Source organism: Sus scrofa, chromosome 1 (genome assembly GCF_054392235.1).
Source record: "Sus scrofa isolate SSC_HxYL_T2T_F1_AM1 chromosome 1, Sscrofa_HxYL_maternal_Yorkshire_Landrace_v2.0, whole genome shotgun sequence".
In the NCBI taxonomy this organism is placed as follows: Eukaryota; Metazoa; Chordata; class Mammalia; order Artiodactyla; family Suidae; genus Sus; species Sus scrofa.
The window spans coordinates 14176703-14194330 of record NC_139383.1 but is presented as its reverse complement, the minus strand read 5'-3'; the positions used below and the strand labels follow the sequence as shown (position 1 = coordinate 14194330).

Below are 17628 nucleotides of genomic sequence, written 5' to 3'. Positions count from 1 at the left end.
TCTCTAGACTTTCATCGCATTAATAGCTTGAAAAAAAGCCCTAATCTATTACCTTGAGCTGCTTTATCTTAGCTTGAACATCGCACTCGGAAAAATGCTCAATATTAGTGAGCTGCAGATCCATCTCTGTCAGCCACACCAGGATGCTGTCCCGGGCAGTCTCAAACTCCTCCCGCTGGCCAATGAAATGCTGGATATGGAAAGAAAATAATGCAAGTGAAAAAGCCACAAACACATACTGAGATGGCCCTGCTGATTCCAATGCTCTCCTGAAAAGTCATTTTCTCGAGGAGCAACGAGAACCCTGCAAATTTCTCCCATGTGAATTAAAGCTGGATACCCTTCCTCCCACCCTGTGTTACAAAGCCACGAGATTCTGTCCTAATGCTGGGCTCAGATGGCCCCCTTCTGTCCTCTGGGCTTCTATGCTACAGAGGAGGACAAGTGCAGACCTTCAGTCTGCGCAAGATGGAGGTGACGCGCTTCTGCAGGTCGTCCCATCTCTGGTTGCCTTCGTGAACCATCTGTTTCAGGCAGCAGGCGGAGTCAGTGCGGTTCTCTCTGGCCAGGCGACGGTACTGCTTGTTGATCAGTTCCAGCTGGGTCAAGGTCTCGTGGACCTGCCTCTGGAAAGCCTAAGACCACAGAGAAGCACATTGGACAGGGAGATCAGAGACAGGCTCCTAGCAAGGGTGTCTGGGCTTCACATCGTGACAGCAGGTGGAATGGGGAAGCCAACTCTTTCCCCCACATGGGAAAGGATAATTTCTTTCTTTGTCTTTTTTTTGTTCTTTTTTTTTTTTCCCCTCGGCTTTTTAGGGCTGCAGGTGCCGCATATGGAAGTTCCCAGGGTAGGGGGTCAAACCAGAGCTGCAGCTGCTGGCCTACGCCACAGCCACAGCAACTCAGGATCAGAGCCACGTCTGTGACCTATGCTGCAGCTCACGGCAATGCTGGATCCTTAACCCACCGAGCGAAGCTAAGGATTAAACCCCCATCCTCATGGTTACTAACCAGGTTCGTTTCCACTGAGCCACGATGGGAACTCCGGGAAAGGACAATTTCTAACCAGTGTATAGTTCTTTTGTTAAAGAAAAATAATGTAATTGAAGTGGCTTAAGAAAAGGGTGTTGATCAAACAAAGACATAAAAGAAAATGGTAAACAGTAATAAATATATGTATATGTACAAATACATATACAATATACTTATGTAATACATACACATACAGAACATACACATATACGTATATAAGATATGCATATACCTACATAATATATACATATAGAACAGACACATGTACCTATGTAATACAGCTTTTAAAATAACTAACAGCCTTAAAATTTTTCCCGTAAAATAAACTGCTTACAAAAATATTTCTGTGGGCTGAAATGTGAGTTTAAAATGTTCAAAATTTTTGATGCCAATGCTGAGAAAAGATACCTATCATAGAACTAATTTGTAAAATACGTAAGTTCCTAAAAATTCCAGAAATCACCTCAATTCTGGTGTCTATTAAAAAAAAATAAAACTACCTTTTGCAGAAGGGCCTCTAAATGCAAGCTATTATTAACATTTTAGGAAAGCAGCTGAGTAAAAAAGAAGTAACCTTACATTGAAAAAAGTTTGGAACAAAAAAGTTTGCTCCCATGAATGATTCAGTTTTTATAAAACGTTTTAGAGCTGATGTAACACCTTACATAGTAGTGTCTGTATACTTTTGAGGTTAGAGTTTCTGCAGGTAAGATACACTTTCTTCTTTCTCTCTGCCATATAGCATAGCCTTTGCATAAGAATCATTAGGTCAAAATAAAATGAAGCTTTTTGGTTTCAAAGGCACATGTATGATTTATGACTGATTTTTGTCCTGGCATTAGACAGAAAACACTATAATTAATTGGACTGAACGCATCTAAATCCCAGCGTTTCGCTTCCTTTGGATCATCACACTGTTGATGCTACGGCACTTTAGCCTCTGAGATGGTTTTCCTACTGAGAGTTGCTTTAAGAGCCTTCATCTGAGTAAATCCAACCTTTTGTTCTATAAAACTTTACGTTATTTCCCCAGAAAAGGAAGTGGTAAGGGAAGATCAACTTCTGACATTACCGAGGTCAGAGAATATGTTTTCTCACTGGAGTGATGGCGGGGACCGGGGGCGGGGGGGGGTACCCTGACACACCCAGATCTGTCCCCAATATTTGCGCAACTGAACAGGCAAAGACTGTCCTCTCACGATTCGTTTCTGTCTCTTGAGAAAGTTAACTACGAAGGTAAATAATAAAATCATTCATACTAAGTAGCTATATAACTATATAGCCATTAGAGGCTGAACTATATGGCTCACTTTTGAGCCTAAAATAGCAACAAAAAGGATGTTATGTAATCTGCTTTGTAGTGTAAGCCAATTATAGAAAGGTTTAACCTTTATGAAGCTGAGTGTAATAAGATGAAGTACGAGAATATTTCCACTAGCATTGGTTCATACCAGACTGACCTGAAATCTACAGCAGACTTTATTGTGGCTTTTTACTAGAAGTTTTCTAAGGGAAAACTTTTTATTTTATTTATTTATTTATTTATTTATTTATTTATTTATTTATTTACTGATTGTCTTTTTGCCATTTCTTGGGCTGCTCCCTCGGCATATGGAGTTTCCCAGGCTAGGGGTCAAATCGGAGCTGTAGTGCCAGCCTACGCCAGAGCCATAGCAACGCGGGATCCGAGCCGCGTCTGCAACCCACACCACAGCTCATGGCAACGCCAGATCATTAACCCACTGAGCAAGGCCAGGGATCGAACCCTCAACTTCATGGTTCCTAGTCGGATTCGTTAACCACTGCGCCATGACGGGAACTCCGGAAAACTTTTTAGATTAGATTTTTTTTCCTGGAATTTTGTGGTATAGTTAGAACAAATCTATATTTCAGACATCAGAGTAACTCTTAATCAGTTCACACAGTATATGAACACTTTTATAGATTCCTGTAGCTGCCCCTCTATGACTTTCGGATTTTTTTTTTTTTTTTTGCCTTTTTGTCCTTTTTTAGGGCCACACCCTGGGCATATGGAGGTTCCCAGGCTTGGGGTCTAATCGGAGCAGTAGCCACAGGCCTATGCCAGAGCCACAGCAACACCAGATCCAAGCTGTGTCTGTGACCTACACCACAGCTCATGGCAACGTTGGATCCTTAACCCGCTGAGCGAGGCCAGGGATCAAACCCGAAACCTCATGGTTCCTAGTGGGATTCATTTCTCCTGCATCACAATGGGAACTCCTGACTCTTAGATTTTAAACCCTACAAGAACAAAACCCAAACTTCATATTTACTGTAATAGGTCCCAATAAATGCCTGGTTGGTTGCTGTTGCAAGGTAAAAATGAATGCAGCTGATTGGATTTTTTAGTCTTATTTTGTCCCTGTCTTTCTTTTTTTTAAGGCCACACCCGCAGCATATGGAAGTTCCCAGGCTAGGGTTTGAACTGGAACTGTAGCTTCTGGCCTACACCACATCCACAACAATGCCAGATCTAAGCCAAGTATTTGATCTACACTGCAGCTCATGGAAACTCTGGATCTTTAACCCACTGAGAGAGGCCAGGGATCAAACTTCTCGTCAAGTTCATTACCACCGAGCCACAACAGGAACTCCTAGCCTTATTTTAAAATATCTTGGGGAGCTTGGGGCAGACCTAGCCACCAAAAATTATTTTTATACGACACATGCATCAGAACTGTTTGCTACTAATATATTTGCGAACACAACTATCAGCGGGAATTGATGGGAAAAGAAACTTCAGATTAAAAAATGGTCAACTTCAGGCTACATCAGGGTCTCCATGAAATAAGAGATAGCTGAGAAATTAGGATTTCCTCCTATCACAGCGATAGAGCAGACTCAAGATCACGGAAACAGGCAAGGAACTGGAATCAGTTACTGAATTAGTCCTTCCTTTATGAAATGACTATCCTGCTGCTATTTTTGTTTCTGTAAAATTGAAAAAATCTTGGTGACTCAAGAATGGCCCTGCTCTTCATTTGTAATTAGGGATGGTTTATGATTTAAAATATGTGATCAATTCTGGATCCAATTCTCCTTTATCAATGATTTACATATATGTGCACTTATACATCTGAGACATGTTCTATTCTAGCATATATGTATATAGTCTAGTACTCCAGCTAGGATAAAAGACATCAAGAAAATATATTGGAAGATAGATGTTATAGAGTGGGAAGCTGTCATATATGAATCTTAGAAGGCTGATCTTCCTTTTTGTCTTTTTAGGGCCACACCTGCACCATATGGAGGTTCCCAGGCTAAGGGTAGAATTGGAGCTACAGGTGCCAGCCTACACCACAGCCACAGCAACGTGGAATCCGAGCCACGTCCAAGACCTACACCACAGCTCATGGCGACACCGGATTCTTAACCCACTGAGCGAGGGGGATCGAGTCCACATCCTCATGAATCCTAGTTGGCACGTTAACTGCTGAGCCACAAAGGGAACTCCCAGAAGTTTGATTTTAAAGACTTATGAAATCCAAAGAATGCCAAGGTCTTTTGGGGGGAAATCAGGATTCTTGTTTCCTAACAGAATTTCTCTTCATCACCACTTTATTTGTTTGTTTGTTTGTTTGTTTTTGGCCACGCTTGAGGCAGGTAGAAGTTCCTGGGACAGGGCTTTCACCCGAGCCACAGCAGAGACCCAAGCTGCTGCAGTGACAACACCAGGTCCTTAATCCACTGTGCCACAAGAGAACGCCTATTTGTTTTTTTTGGGTTTTTTGTTCTTGTTTTTTTTGTCTTTTTGTCTTTTTTCTTTTCTAGGGCCGCACTTGTGGCATATGGAGGTTCCCAGGCTAGGGGTCTAATCGGAGCTACAGCCGCCAGCCTACACCACAGCCACAGCAACCCGGGACCCGGGCCATGTCTGTGACCTACACCACTGCTCACGGCAACGCCAGATCCTTAACCCACTGAGCGAGGCCAGGGATCGAACCCTCAACCTCACGGTTCCTAGTCGGATTCGTTAACCACTGAGCCACGATGGGAACTCTTGTATTTGTAAGTCTTGATAACCTTAAAGTAAAAAACTCCTTTCTTCTTTGCCTACTTACTTAGTAATAACAAAGATGACCAGAAAGCCATCATCTGGCTGTTTGAACAAACAATATGTGGGTGAATAGCTAGGTTAGGTCTTGGGACACCAACGACCCATTAGCCGGCTACTCTCCTAGCAAAATACAGATGAAGTATTTGGAATTAGAAGTCACCTCAAATTTCTTTAGTTCTTCCTTGGCAACTGTATAGAGCACTCCGGAGGAGCTGGGGAAGGCAGCTATCCTTTCTGAAACCTTGAGCCAATCTTCAAAATGAGAATAGTCATCCAGAAACTTCTGCCACAATCGCCACGTCTCTTCAATTCTGAGACAGAAATGAAAGAACAGAATTTGACTGTTTGAGAAGGTTTATGCTCCACAGCCCTGTCTGATGCCTGCAACAGGATTAAGAGTGCCCAAGCAAGCAACTGGAGTGCCAAACAATAACCGTGCCTTGAGCCAAATGTGCCCAGACTGAAAAAGAAACAACTGTTTGAGCTAAAATGAAACAGCTGTGAGAGTGTGTGTGTGTGTGTGTGTGTGTGTGTGTTTAAACACACATCCGGCAGCTCTGGATTTGGAATTAGTCAAACCGAGTATTACAAGCCCATGGTGTGAGTTGCTCTGGGGAGGTGCAAGGAAGTTCAAAAGTGCAACACCTTGCTTGCAGTGCACACTCATTGCAAGGTCCCACTGAACTAAAAACTACGGTTTGAAAATCCATTTAAGCCCAACATCAAAGGCACCCTTATCAAAATCAACCTGTGACAGCCGGACAAATATTAACCTCTGAATTCCCAGGAAAGTACAAAAATTATGTGCTTTAAATCATGGTGGTAATTTTCTCACACATCATTAGTTTTTACCACTTTGAATTTCAAAGGGCCTAAAGATAAGTCCTTTGTCTTATTATTTTGTTTTTAATATAAGAATGTTACTTCTCCACACCACCAATGCTGAAACATTATACTTGTTCAGCAATGGCATTATTTTCATATTTCTGAATTATATTTAGACCATTAGGTCAAGTGTAACTTGGCCTGTTATATTTACGTATTACCTTTATACCTACGTATTTTCCCAACTAATTGTAGATGATGGCAAGTCTGGGAAACCAAGGCTATTTTTGGACATTGCAACCAAAAGGCAATAGTGAACAATGGACACTCTGGGCAAGTTTTTTTTTTTTTTTTTTTTTTTTTTTTTTGGTCCTTCCCCTTTCCCAACTGCTAGTATGTCCCAGCTTACTTGAGCCTTCTTTCCATGGACATGGCACAGATATTTCTCCATCGCCGGTCCAGGTTTCTTGTGGCCTGCTGGATGGAGTCACATTCGGCGTCCGTGGCACAGGCGTCACAGTCGTGCAGGAGAACCTCACACAAGTTAAGGACGGAGGCTACGCCTGTGCTGTGTTTCTCAATGTCTCTCTGGAGCTCCTAAGGGGAAGGAGATGGGCTTTATTAAAATCCTTGTGCACACATGGGAGAACCAGCGTCCACTGACTCCACAATGATTAGGCAAAACCTTGACACATGTTTCATTTCCTCGAATGCATGGGGTTTCTTCACCTTCCTTTATGAAATATGGCAAGCCCAAAAGTACGAGAAGATGAGTGTAGAAATATTTCGGCTATAGGAGAAAGGTCAAGGAGACTACGTCAACTATGTTGAGTATAACTAGCTTCTTGAGGGATGGAAAAATGAATCTTGCCCCAGACACTTCTTCACAGATCTGTCACTTCCATTCCAATCCACAGATCAATCAATCCGAGGAATCCATGATCTTCTGCTAAGAGCTGCCACTCAAAAACCGGAGTTTCTCTGCTTTGACCCCTAGCCTGGGAACCTCCATGTGCCATGGCTGTGGCCCTAAAAAGACGAACAAGAAAAGACAGAAAAGAAAAACTGGGGTTTGATCTCCAAGGATCTGCAAGCTGTTTTAAATAGTTAATTTCATCATCATTAAAGGGAATCATGTTAAGGGACCTAGGTCTTCTATCATGTATGACATTATCAGCAGCAGCTTCCTCAGCGAGCAATTTTAAACACAGGACAGAAAGAGAAAGACTATGGTGATAAACAGGACATTAATACATATATATATACACATACATATACATATATGCAATTTATTCACTTTGCTGTGTACCTGAAACTTAAATGCCATTGTAAGTCAATTATACTCCAATAAATTTAAAAAAAAAATAACTAAAACTGAAATGGAATCTCAAGGAAAACAAAAACAAAACAAACAAAAAACCCACAAGGCATTGAAATTTCCCAGAGTTCTTCTATATGAGACGCATAGAAAGTAAATGCAAAATATACATTACTTTTTCTATGAGCTTTTAACTCAATTTGCTGAAAGCATTCCATCATTAAAGAGGAGGCTGATGGTGCTATGTTTGGTTTGCCCCATTCTCCAAGACCCTCGATGTGCTTTGCTTTTCTTTGATATAGTTCTTGAAAGTTACCTAGCTTTTCTCTTGGTAATTCCTCAATTTACTTAGACAGCTGGGATTTATTTATTCTTGTATGTATATTCTTCTTCCTATTTTCCTCCTTAACATCCTATTCCAATTTCTTCTATACAAATATCAGCTTATTGTTGAATGGAATATCAGTGCCTTTGATTAATTTTGGAGATTTTTACAAACTAGACATAAGGAAATAAATTCAGGGTTCCCATGGTTGCTCAGTGGTAACAAACCCAACTAGTATCCATAAGAATGTGGGTTCAATCTCTGGCGTTGCCTTGAGCTGTGGTGTAAGAGCCTGGGAACCTCCACATGTGGTGGGTGAGGCCCTAAAAAAAAAAAAAATTATGTTTCTTCTGTGATGGATGTAGAGCTATCTTTTCAAAATAATGATTTCATTTCCTTCAGATACATATCCAAAAGAGGAACTGCTAGATCATATGGTAGTTCTATTTTTAATTTTTTAGTAGTTCCATTTTCTAATTTTAATTTTTTGAGGAAACTTTGTATTATTTTCCATCTTGGTGGCACCAATTTACATTCTCACCAACAGTGCACAAATGTTCCATTTTTTCCACATCCTTGCCAGTACTTCTTATCCCTTGTTTTTTAATAACAACCAATCTAACAGGTGTGAGGTAATATCTCATTGTGGTTTTGAGTTGCATTTCCATGATGATTAGTGATGTTGACCATCTTTTCATGTACCTGTTGGCAATTTGAGTATCTTCTTTGGAAAAAAAAAATGTCTATTCAGGTCCTTTGCCCATTTTTTAAATGGAATACTTTGTTTTTTTGCTATCGAGTTATAGGACCTCCTTGCATATTTTAGATATTAACCCCTTATTAGATAATTGGTTTGCAAATATTTTCTCCCATTCTTAGGTTGCCTTTGCATTTGGTTGATCATTAATTTTGTTGTGCAAAAGCTTCAGAGTTTGATTTAGTTCCACCTGTTTCTTTTTGGTTTTGTTGGTCATGCTCTCACAAATCATTGCCAAGACCAACGTCAAAGAGCCTTTTCTCTATGTTTTCCTCCAGGTTTAAAGTCTTATATTTAAGTCTTGGAGTTCCCATTGTGGCTCAGCAGATTAAGAACCCAACACAAACTCTGTGAGGATGCAGGTTTGACCCCTGGCCTTGCTCAGTGAGTTAAGGATCTGTCATTGCCTCAAGCTGTGGCATCTAAGTCACAAATATATCTCGAAACTGGTGTTGCTGTGGCTGTGGTGTAGGCCTACAGCTACAGCTCTGATTCAACCCCTGGCCTGGGAACTTCCAAATGCTGCAGGTGAGGCTATAAAAAGAAAAAAAAGTCTTTAATCCACTTGGTTATTTTTCTAAGCCATGTAAGATAGAAGTCCAGCTTAACTCTTTTGCATGTGAATATCCAATTTTCCCAACATAATTTTTTGAATAAATGATCTCTTTCCCACTGAGTATTCTTATTAGTCAAATAGTCATTGACCATACATGTGTGGGTTTGTATCTGGACTCTATTCCATTCCATTGGCCTACATATCTGCTTTTATGCCAGCACCATACTGTTTTGATTACTATAGCTTTGAATACATTTTGAAATCAGAAAGTGTGATGCCTCCAGATTTGTTCTTTCCCCAGAACTGCTTTGGCTCTTAGAGGTCTTTTTTGGTTCCATATGACTTTTAGGAATTTTTGTTTATTTCTTTAAAATGTGTCATTGGACCCTTGACAGAGATTGCATTGAATCTACAGATGGCTTTGGTTGTATGCATATTTTAGCAATATTAATTCTTCCAATCTGGTGTCTTTCCATTTACTGGTGTTTTCTTCAGTGCCTTTCATCAATGTCTGATAGTGTTGGTGTACAGATTTTTCATTTCCATGGTTAAATTTATTCCTAAGTATTTTATTATTTTTGACGCTATTGTAAATAGGACTGTTTCCCTTGTTTATTTTCCAGATAATTCACTGTTAGTGTACAGTAACACAATTATTTTTGTATGTTGAATTTGTATCATACAAGTTTCCTGAATTTTTTATTATTTATAACAGTCTCTTGATGGAGCCTTTAGTATTTTTCTATATATAAGACCATGTCATCTGTAAACAGAGACTATTTTACATCTTCCTTTCTGATTTGGAGCCCTTTTATTTCTTTTTCTTACCTGATTTCTCTGGCAAGGACTTCTAATGCTATGTTGATTTGAACTGGTGAGAGTAGATACCCTTGTCTTGTGATCTTAGAGGAAAATCTTTCAAATTTTTACCACTGAGTATGATGTCAGCTGTGGGCTTGTCATATATACCTCTTATCATGTTGATGTCCAATTCTTCTGTACCAGTTTCTTGAGTTATTTTCATTTGAATTATTATTTGAATTTTTTTGCATCTATTGTGATGATCCTGTGATTTTTATCTTTCATTCTGGTAATGTGATGTATTACATTTACTGATTTGCATATGTTGAATCATTCTTGCACTCCAGGGACGAATCCAACTTAATCACAGTGTATAATCCTTTTAATGTGGTGCCGAGTTTGGTTTGCTAAGGCTTTGTTGAGAATTTCTTTTGCATCTATATTCTTCAGGGCTATTGGCTGATAGTTTTCATAGGGTGCCCTAATCTGGGTTTGGTATCAGGGTAATGCTAGCCTCATAAAATGAGTCAGAGAATATTCCTTTCCCTTCAATTTTTTAGAAGAATGAGATGAACTAGCTGTAAATGTTTGGTAGAGTTCACTTGTGAAACCATCTGGTCCTGGACATTTTTTTGTTGGCAGGTCTTCGATTATTGATTTAGCCTCCTTATTCATTATTGCTCTGTTCAGATTTTCTATTTCTTCACAATTCAGTCTTGGTAGGTTGTTTGCTTCTAGGAATTATCCATTTCTCCTAGATTATCCTATTTGCGGCCTTATCATTGTTCATAGTAATCTCTAATAATACTTGGTATTTTTTGTAATGTCCTCATTTTCATTTAATATTTTTATGTATTTGGGTCCTCTCTTTTTTCTTAGTTACTCTATCTAAAAGTTTTGCCAATTTTGTTTAAAGTTTTTTTTTTTTTTTTTTTTTTTTGGCCTCACTTGCGGCATGTGGAAGTTCTCAGGCCAGGGAGCAAACCTGAGCCACAGGAGTGACAATGCCAAATCCTTAACAGCTAGGCCCCCAGGGAACTCCCAGATATTTCTTTCATTTCTCTTTTAGTTTCTTCTTTAATATACTGGCTGTTTAGGAGTGTGTTGTTTACTTTCATGTACTTGTCAATTTTTCAGCTTCCTTATTTATTAATTTCTAGTCTAATATCATTGTGGTTGGAAAATATACTTGGTATAATTCTATTTTCTTGAGACTTGTTTTGTGGTCTAACATACAGTCTGTCCTGGAAAATGTTCTATGCTCTGACATTGGTGTGAGGTGGGGGTAAGCTGCTAGCTAGGCCCTACAATCACCTCTGGTTGGGTGAGGTCACCTGGCACGGAAGTGCCACTGGTTGGACCCTGTGATGGGCAGAGCTACAGGCTGGGCTCTGTAATTATTTTTGGTGGGGCCTCAAGCCGTACTCTCAGATCAGATGGTGCTACTGACTGGTTCTGTGCTCAAGTGGGGTCTCAGGCTGTGCTGTGTGATCATGCAGGGCTGCAGGCTATGCCCTAGAGTTGGGCAGGGCCACAGTCTAGGTTACCATCAAGTAGGTCACTGGCTGTGCTCTTGTGCTGGGCAAGATTGCTGACCAGGATCTCCAGTTAGGCAAGCTCTCCAGCTGAATCCCACAGTGAGTAGACCTAGAGATTGCGCTCCATGGTTGAGCAGCCTTGTTGTCTAGGCTTTCTTGTTGGGTGGGTCTATAGGCTATCCTTGGTGACTAGATAAGGTCAGACAAGGTTAAAGGCTATGTTCAGCAATCACACAAGACCCTGGGTTGAACTCTACTGCTGAATAGGGTTGTAGGTTGAGCTCTGAAGCTGCCCAGATCACAGTTCAGGCTCTCTGGTTATGCAAGGCCAGAGGCCATGCTCAACAGTTGGTAGGGCTGCTAGATTGGCTCCCTGCCCAGGCAAGACTGTTGGATGGGCTCCCTGGCTGCCTAGGTTCCCTGGCTGGGCTTCTTGGTGGGGTGGGATGGAGACCATACTCAGCTGTTGGGCAGGGCTGGGAATTTGCTTCCCTGCCCAGGCCGGTTGGTAGAAGGAGCCCAAGGCCAGTATGGCCAGTTGTCTGGGGACTCAAATCAAGCAGAACTGCCAACTGAGTTTCCAGGCCAGACAGGGCCACTGGCTGGGCTCTATTGGTGAGCAGATGCTGCCTGGGATCTCTTCTTGGGCACAGTTGCAAGATAGAATGCAGTCCTGAGAGATCTGGGTATAGGTGCTGTTAAGCCCCCACACCCCTTCTCAATCTATCATATCCACAGATTTCTTGAGTGATCCTCTTGAAGTGAGACCTAAGTGGGCTTCCTGGGAAGGTTCATGAAATGCTGGGGAAGCTGGATGTCCACTGTGACCTCTCTTTTCCCACTGGAGAAACCACAGGCCCAGGGACCTCTTAGAGCAATGCTGCGCCAGCCTGCAGAGAGTGATGTGCCCAGAGTGCAGCCACTCTTCTTCCCTTCTGATACCCTTCTTCTCAGTCTCTGAGGTCCAGGGCGGGTGCTGCAGCCTCACTCTGGGGTCTGGGATTTTCACAGTCGTGTCTCATCTAAGGAGAGCTGGCTGTTTACCTTCTTGTGAGGGGGACAGAAGTCAGATGGCTTATGCCACCATCTTGATGATGTCACTCCCACATACTTTTGCATCTGTCTCAGAGCAGAGACTCATGGGGGAACCACTGTGGAAACTGGTGCTGGTGTACGAAACCCAGAACTCTGATGGCTTGCTGGAGATTAAGTGTGGACAACCCTGACAGACCCAGTCATAGGGCCCCCGCCCCCAATTTCATGAGCTTTACCTCCAGGACCTTGACTAGGTTCCCACAGTAAACACTGGAGAAAAGTCTCCTTGTGCTTCTGCTCAAAAGTTTTTGTTAAAAATCAAGACATAAAATAGGCCTGAGGGGTTTTACAATTATACAAGTACCCTAATCCAGATGGCAATTTTTGTCTCCACTTTAATTTCCACAAGTAATGGTCTAGAATTTTCACAAAGTGTCTCCAAATTTATGCTTTTTCTTTTATAACAGGGAGAAATTTGATAAAACGTTCTCTGAACGTTCTCAAGTCTACATATATTTCTCTCAATTAAATCTATAAGAAGCCAGTGCATTGGCAAGAGAAATACACACTTCTTGCAACGGGAACTCCTACCTCTATATTTCTAAGTAACATGTTTTTATATGTGACTATTTCTTGATTTTTAAATGTTAGACATTATTGGTGCTTCCCTAGTAGAGAAGAAATACATTTCTACACGACATGACTCATGGGGCTCCAATGACTGTTTTAGCATATCTTACAGCTACAGCAATAATCATTTCTTTGCATGATTATGTTTTATTTTTACTATTTTTTCACATTGTATAACAGAATATGCTGTATTTTTTTTCTTATATAACATTTCTTTCTCTTTAATCAAAGTTCTCCATCTTTCCCCACCACTCCCTCCCCTTTTTTCTCTTTAAAATTTGTACGGCTAACTTCTACTCTTTCTCTTATGGTGCCAATAAAACTCCTTCCAGGATGGTTCAGCTCATCAGGTAATCTAATTCAACTGCTTTCCTCCCTGGAGATGTAAGTATAGTGCCCAGACTCCTGTCTGGACACTCTCTCTAGGCTGCAATACCACTGCCATCCGGGACTTCCCTTTACCATCATCTTGGGGAATTCCTTCTCTTCCTCCCAGGTTTCCCTCTCATTTCAGCATATGTAGCATATCTTTCATTAGCTTCCTGTGAATGTGTACATAGGAGGTAAGTGTTTTATTTATTAAATGGCAGATAAAATAATTCTAAATCATAAAATTTTTCACAGCCTTTTGAAGGCATTGTGCCATTGTCTACCAGCTTCCAGCATTGTTTTGGAGAAATCAAACTTTTCCACCTTGGAAACCTTAAAATCTTCTCTTTATTCTTCATGTTCTGAAATTTCTTAATAGCTTTGGTTTTGCATTTTCCTGGGCGCTTGTAGGGTTTGTTCTCTAGAAGTGTGTAGTTTTCGGCTTGGAAAATTTTTTCTACATTACTAATTCGATCGTTTCTTCCTTTCCATTTTCTTTATCTTTAGGGGATGGGGGTAGTTTAATGGAATAACTGAACTAGTTTTTGAAACTCCTTGCCATCAATACTAGCTGCACTGTAAATCTGGCTAGTGACACTGTGGGAAGGGATGCAGTAGAGTGGGCCTCATACCTTTCACTTAATCTATTTTTAATAGAGTGGCTTCAACATTGCTGGCATCCTGCATCTTTAAACCCAAAGTCCCTCTGGTTTCCTTGTCCAGAGAGTAAATGAAGCAGTTACCTGCCTAGCTGGGCTCAGGGGGAATCTGTCTGTCTAACCATTCCTTTTTCAGACTTTCAGGCAATCTTCCATGTAAAGCCCTACAGACTTGATATTTCTATTTCTTGAGTGAACCTTCCGGGAATGCTGCGGCATGAATTGGCTGTCTTCATCCTGCGTTCTGCTAGCCCCTTCACTCTTCCTCTATCTACTTTCTATCTTCCAGATTCTCTTGGATGTCTGTCAGCTCTATCATCTTCTCTCCTGTTCTCTTTGTGGATTTTGACCTTTAATCTTTGTACTGGCATTTATTGGGGTGCTAATAATCGGTGCAAATATAAATGCATGTAATCATTTTTCCATGTTTAAGTAGAGACTGCTTTGATTTTCTTATATTCACTAAATTGCAATATTGATCATTGGTATTTTAACTCTTAGCACGTCTAGATATCATTACATGTTCTCCAGGAGGCTTTGGGGAACTGGCAGCCAACCACAACCCCCCCAGCGTTAGTTAATCATCAGAATTTCAAACATCAGAGAGTCCATGACAAGGTTTTAATTTTACAAAAACTGAAAAATGTCCTGTTAACAAATTCTTGAAAAAGAAATGCTAATTTAAATATCAAAGTAACCCACCACCTAAATATTGTATCTTAATATCTACCCTCTTTGATTTAAACAGTTTGTAAAGCATAAAAACTGTTTCATAGGATTGCAGAAATAGGTCTGTTTGGACATTTTTTTTTTTAAAGTGAAGCAACTTGAATATATTGTGATGGAAATAATCAGAATGTGGGTGGAATTTTCGAGGACAATCTAAAAGCATGGAGAGGAGTTCCCGTTGTGGTGCAGTGGTTAACGAATCCGACTAAGAACCATGAGGTTTCAGGTTCGATCCCTGCCCTTGCTCAGTGGGTTAACGATCCGGCGTTGCCGTGAGCTGTGGTGTAGGTCGCAGACGCGGCTCGGATCCCGCGTTGCTGTGGCTCTGGCGTAGGCCGGCAGCTACAGCTCCGATTAGACCCCTAGCCTGGGAATCTCCATATGCTGCAAGAGCGGCCCAAGAAATGGCAAAAAAAAAAATAAAATAAAATAAAAAATAAAATAAAAAAATAAAAAAATAAAAGCATGGAGAAGCCATACTTCATGTTTATTATTCATATTACTGGCAGCTGGAGTCTGCGATGCTGAGTAACAATAAGCAAAATCCCTTCTGTATATATTTTTCAGGGTTGCCCTCTTTGCTTTGTTAGGTTGTATATTGTATGCCGTTTGCTGCACATACAAAGGTGAAATTATACTATGTGTTCAGCAGGTTATGCAATCCTCCTTGCAAAATGAAATTATTTTAGACTCTAACAACTTGAAGTATGCACTGAAATCTTTTTCAGAACACTATACACAAGGGGAAAAAAGGCTCCTTTCTATGTTGATGGTTGCAGGTTAGTGACCCACAAATACATAAACAAAACTGTCAGCCCTGTGTTGGATACATCATCGTAGCTCAACCAAAACTACCATCTTTGATGGCTTCTTGGAGGACCAGTGACATTAACCCTATGAGGGTAGATCTTCCCCGAAGAAAACTTTGTGGTGACCTGGAAATGTGCCCCTGACAGCTGTCTAGTCAACGCCTCCCCTTTCTCACCAATCCTGCTGAGCTTCCTTCAGATTTTCCATCTCACACTCACCTCTCTAATCTGGTCAGGAGGACAGATATTCAAGAACCTATTCACCTTCTGGCCATTGTTCTATATTTTACCTGCTGCTCATTCAGCTTTCGCTGTATTTCTTCGGAGTTGCAGGAATCGTAGACTATCGGCTTGGCCAGCTCTGACTCGATGTGGGCCAGCCACGTTCTCAGGCTGCTCATGTTCTTATCCAGCTGCTGCACAGCAACCAAGGTCTCCTTCAGCTTCTTTACCCTGTGGGCAGAGAACCAGACATGTCAACTTCAAGGGAGGCCTCGCTTACATCTCCCTCGGGGCAGCAAAGGGTCTAAAGCCAAAGTCCTCCTGGCTCAGCCGCCTACTGGCTGTGTGACTGTGGGGAGGTGTATACCCTCCCTGTGTCTCTGTTTCCTCATCTATAAAAAGAAGATGATGTAAGGGTACCCGGGAAATTTAAATGAGGCAGATAGCGGAAGGTGCCATAGTAATGATGACTTTCACAAATAATACAAAATCTATACCTCTCTGAAGAATACCTGGGAGAAGAAAATGAACATTTCCAATAGACTGTTACCAAACAGACTGCAAGATCCACAGTTCTGGTCAATGCAGCCCCACTGGGATGGATTTCAGCAAATGTGTGGTGGAAACACAGTTAAAAGAAGAAAGCACAGGGAGTTTTGGTGGTGGTGCAGTGGGTTAAGAACCTGATGGCAGAGGCATGGGTGGCTATGATGGTGTGGGTTTGATCCCTGGCCTGGCACAGTGGGTTAAAGGATTCAGTGTTGCTGCACCTGCAGCTCAGATTCAGTCCCTGGCCAGGGAACTTCCACATGCCAAGGGAAGGGGCATAAAAAAAAAAAAAAAAAAGAAAAGAAAAGAAAGCGCACTTAAGATAAACATCAGTGAGTTATTACATGCACTTTAGCAAATTGAGTTTTACTGATGCCAGATCACACTAAAGATCTTTTGGATTATAAGTAGGTTCGAGATCGACCCCTAGCCAACCTTCCATCTGCACAGCCAAATCATTTGGTGTACAGTATTCGCTACTGTGCATGTTCAAATAACAACAACAATAACAACAAACTGTTTTTCCTCTCTCTCCAGGAAGGAGTAAAAACCCATTAAAAAAGACGTCATTTATCTAACAATCATGTGTGGACACCTTATGCGTAAGATGCCAGAAAGACAAAAGAAATGACTTGATTATCTTCCTAACAAAATGTACATACAACCTGACCAGAAATCTGGACATGGAGACAATGAAATACAGCCAAGTACAGTAATAACTAAAGAAATGAGCTAGTCTCTGGCTAATAAACAAGGGGTGATTTCTGGTACAGCCCTTCTGTAACAGTCAGTTCTGCTTTTAGACTATGAGTTTTTATTTTAGACCTTTTGGTTCAGGAAATGTGGTCACCTTCAGACACTGCTCCTACAGAAATGGATGGCAGATGACCAAAGTGCTTCCATCTCCGAGGCTAAGTTGGCTCAGTTCAAGAGTATCTGCTTGGAAAAAATGTCAAGAGCAACATGACTTTTAAAGCTCTAGGGGTGTGATAGATTTCAAGGCAGGGGATCTGCAGGAGAATGTTCTCAAAGACGGACAACATGCGCTCAGAATCACTTAGGATTTCTTAACTCTATTGCTTTCGGGTAGTAAAGAAATGATTCTCAAGCTAGGACTAGTACGGACCACTTACGGCTGCTAGACTACACTGTTAACTCTCCCCAACACTCCCGACCCCACCCCTGATGACTCTGAGAGGCTCCTCTGGACAGGAGCCACCTCTCTGAAGAAAATGTCTCATAACCAGAGTATTTTGAGCATTTTTATTCAGTTTTAATTGCTTAAAACTGATGTCACCACTTCTATTACAGTTACTGTAAACCAATGTTCCTCTCTCAAATGAAAAATCTAGTCACCTAGTCCAAGACATAATCACTTTTCCTCTTTGAC

At 41.2% G+C, this 17628-nt stretch overlaps 1 protein-coding gene across 23 annotated transcripts in view; it reads right to left on the bottom strand.

Annotated features, from left to right (window-relative positions):
- Window positions 1-17628, bottom strand: part of SYNE1 (spectrin repeat containing nuclear envelope protein 1) — a 486694-nt gene that overhangs the window by 29416 nt on the left and 439650 nt on the right. For all 23 annotated transcript variants that reach the window (XM_085023506.1, XM_085023534.1, XM_085023521.1 and 20 more), the window contains 5 exons: window positions 15758-15920; window positions 6351-6538; window positions 5277-5427; window positions 453-635; window positions 53-190 (listed from right to left, as the gene is read on the bottom strand). In XM_085023506.1, coding sequence (XP_084879632.1) covers window positions 53-190; window positions 453-635; window positions 5277-5427; window positions 6351-6538; window positions 15758-15920 — 823 coding nt within the window. The remainder of the gene's footprint in view (window positions 1-52; window positions 191-452; window positions 636-5276; window positions 5428-6350; window positions 6539-15757; window positions 15921-17628) is intronic.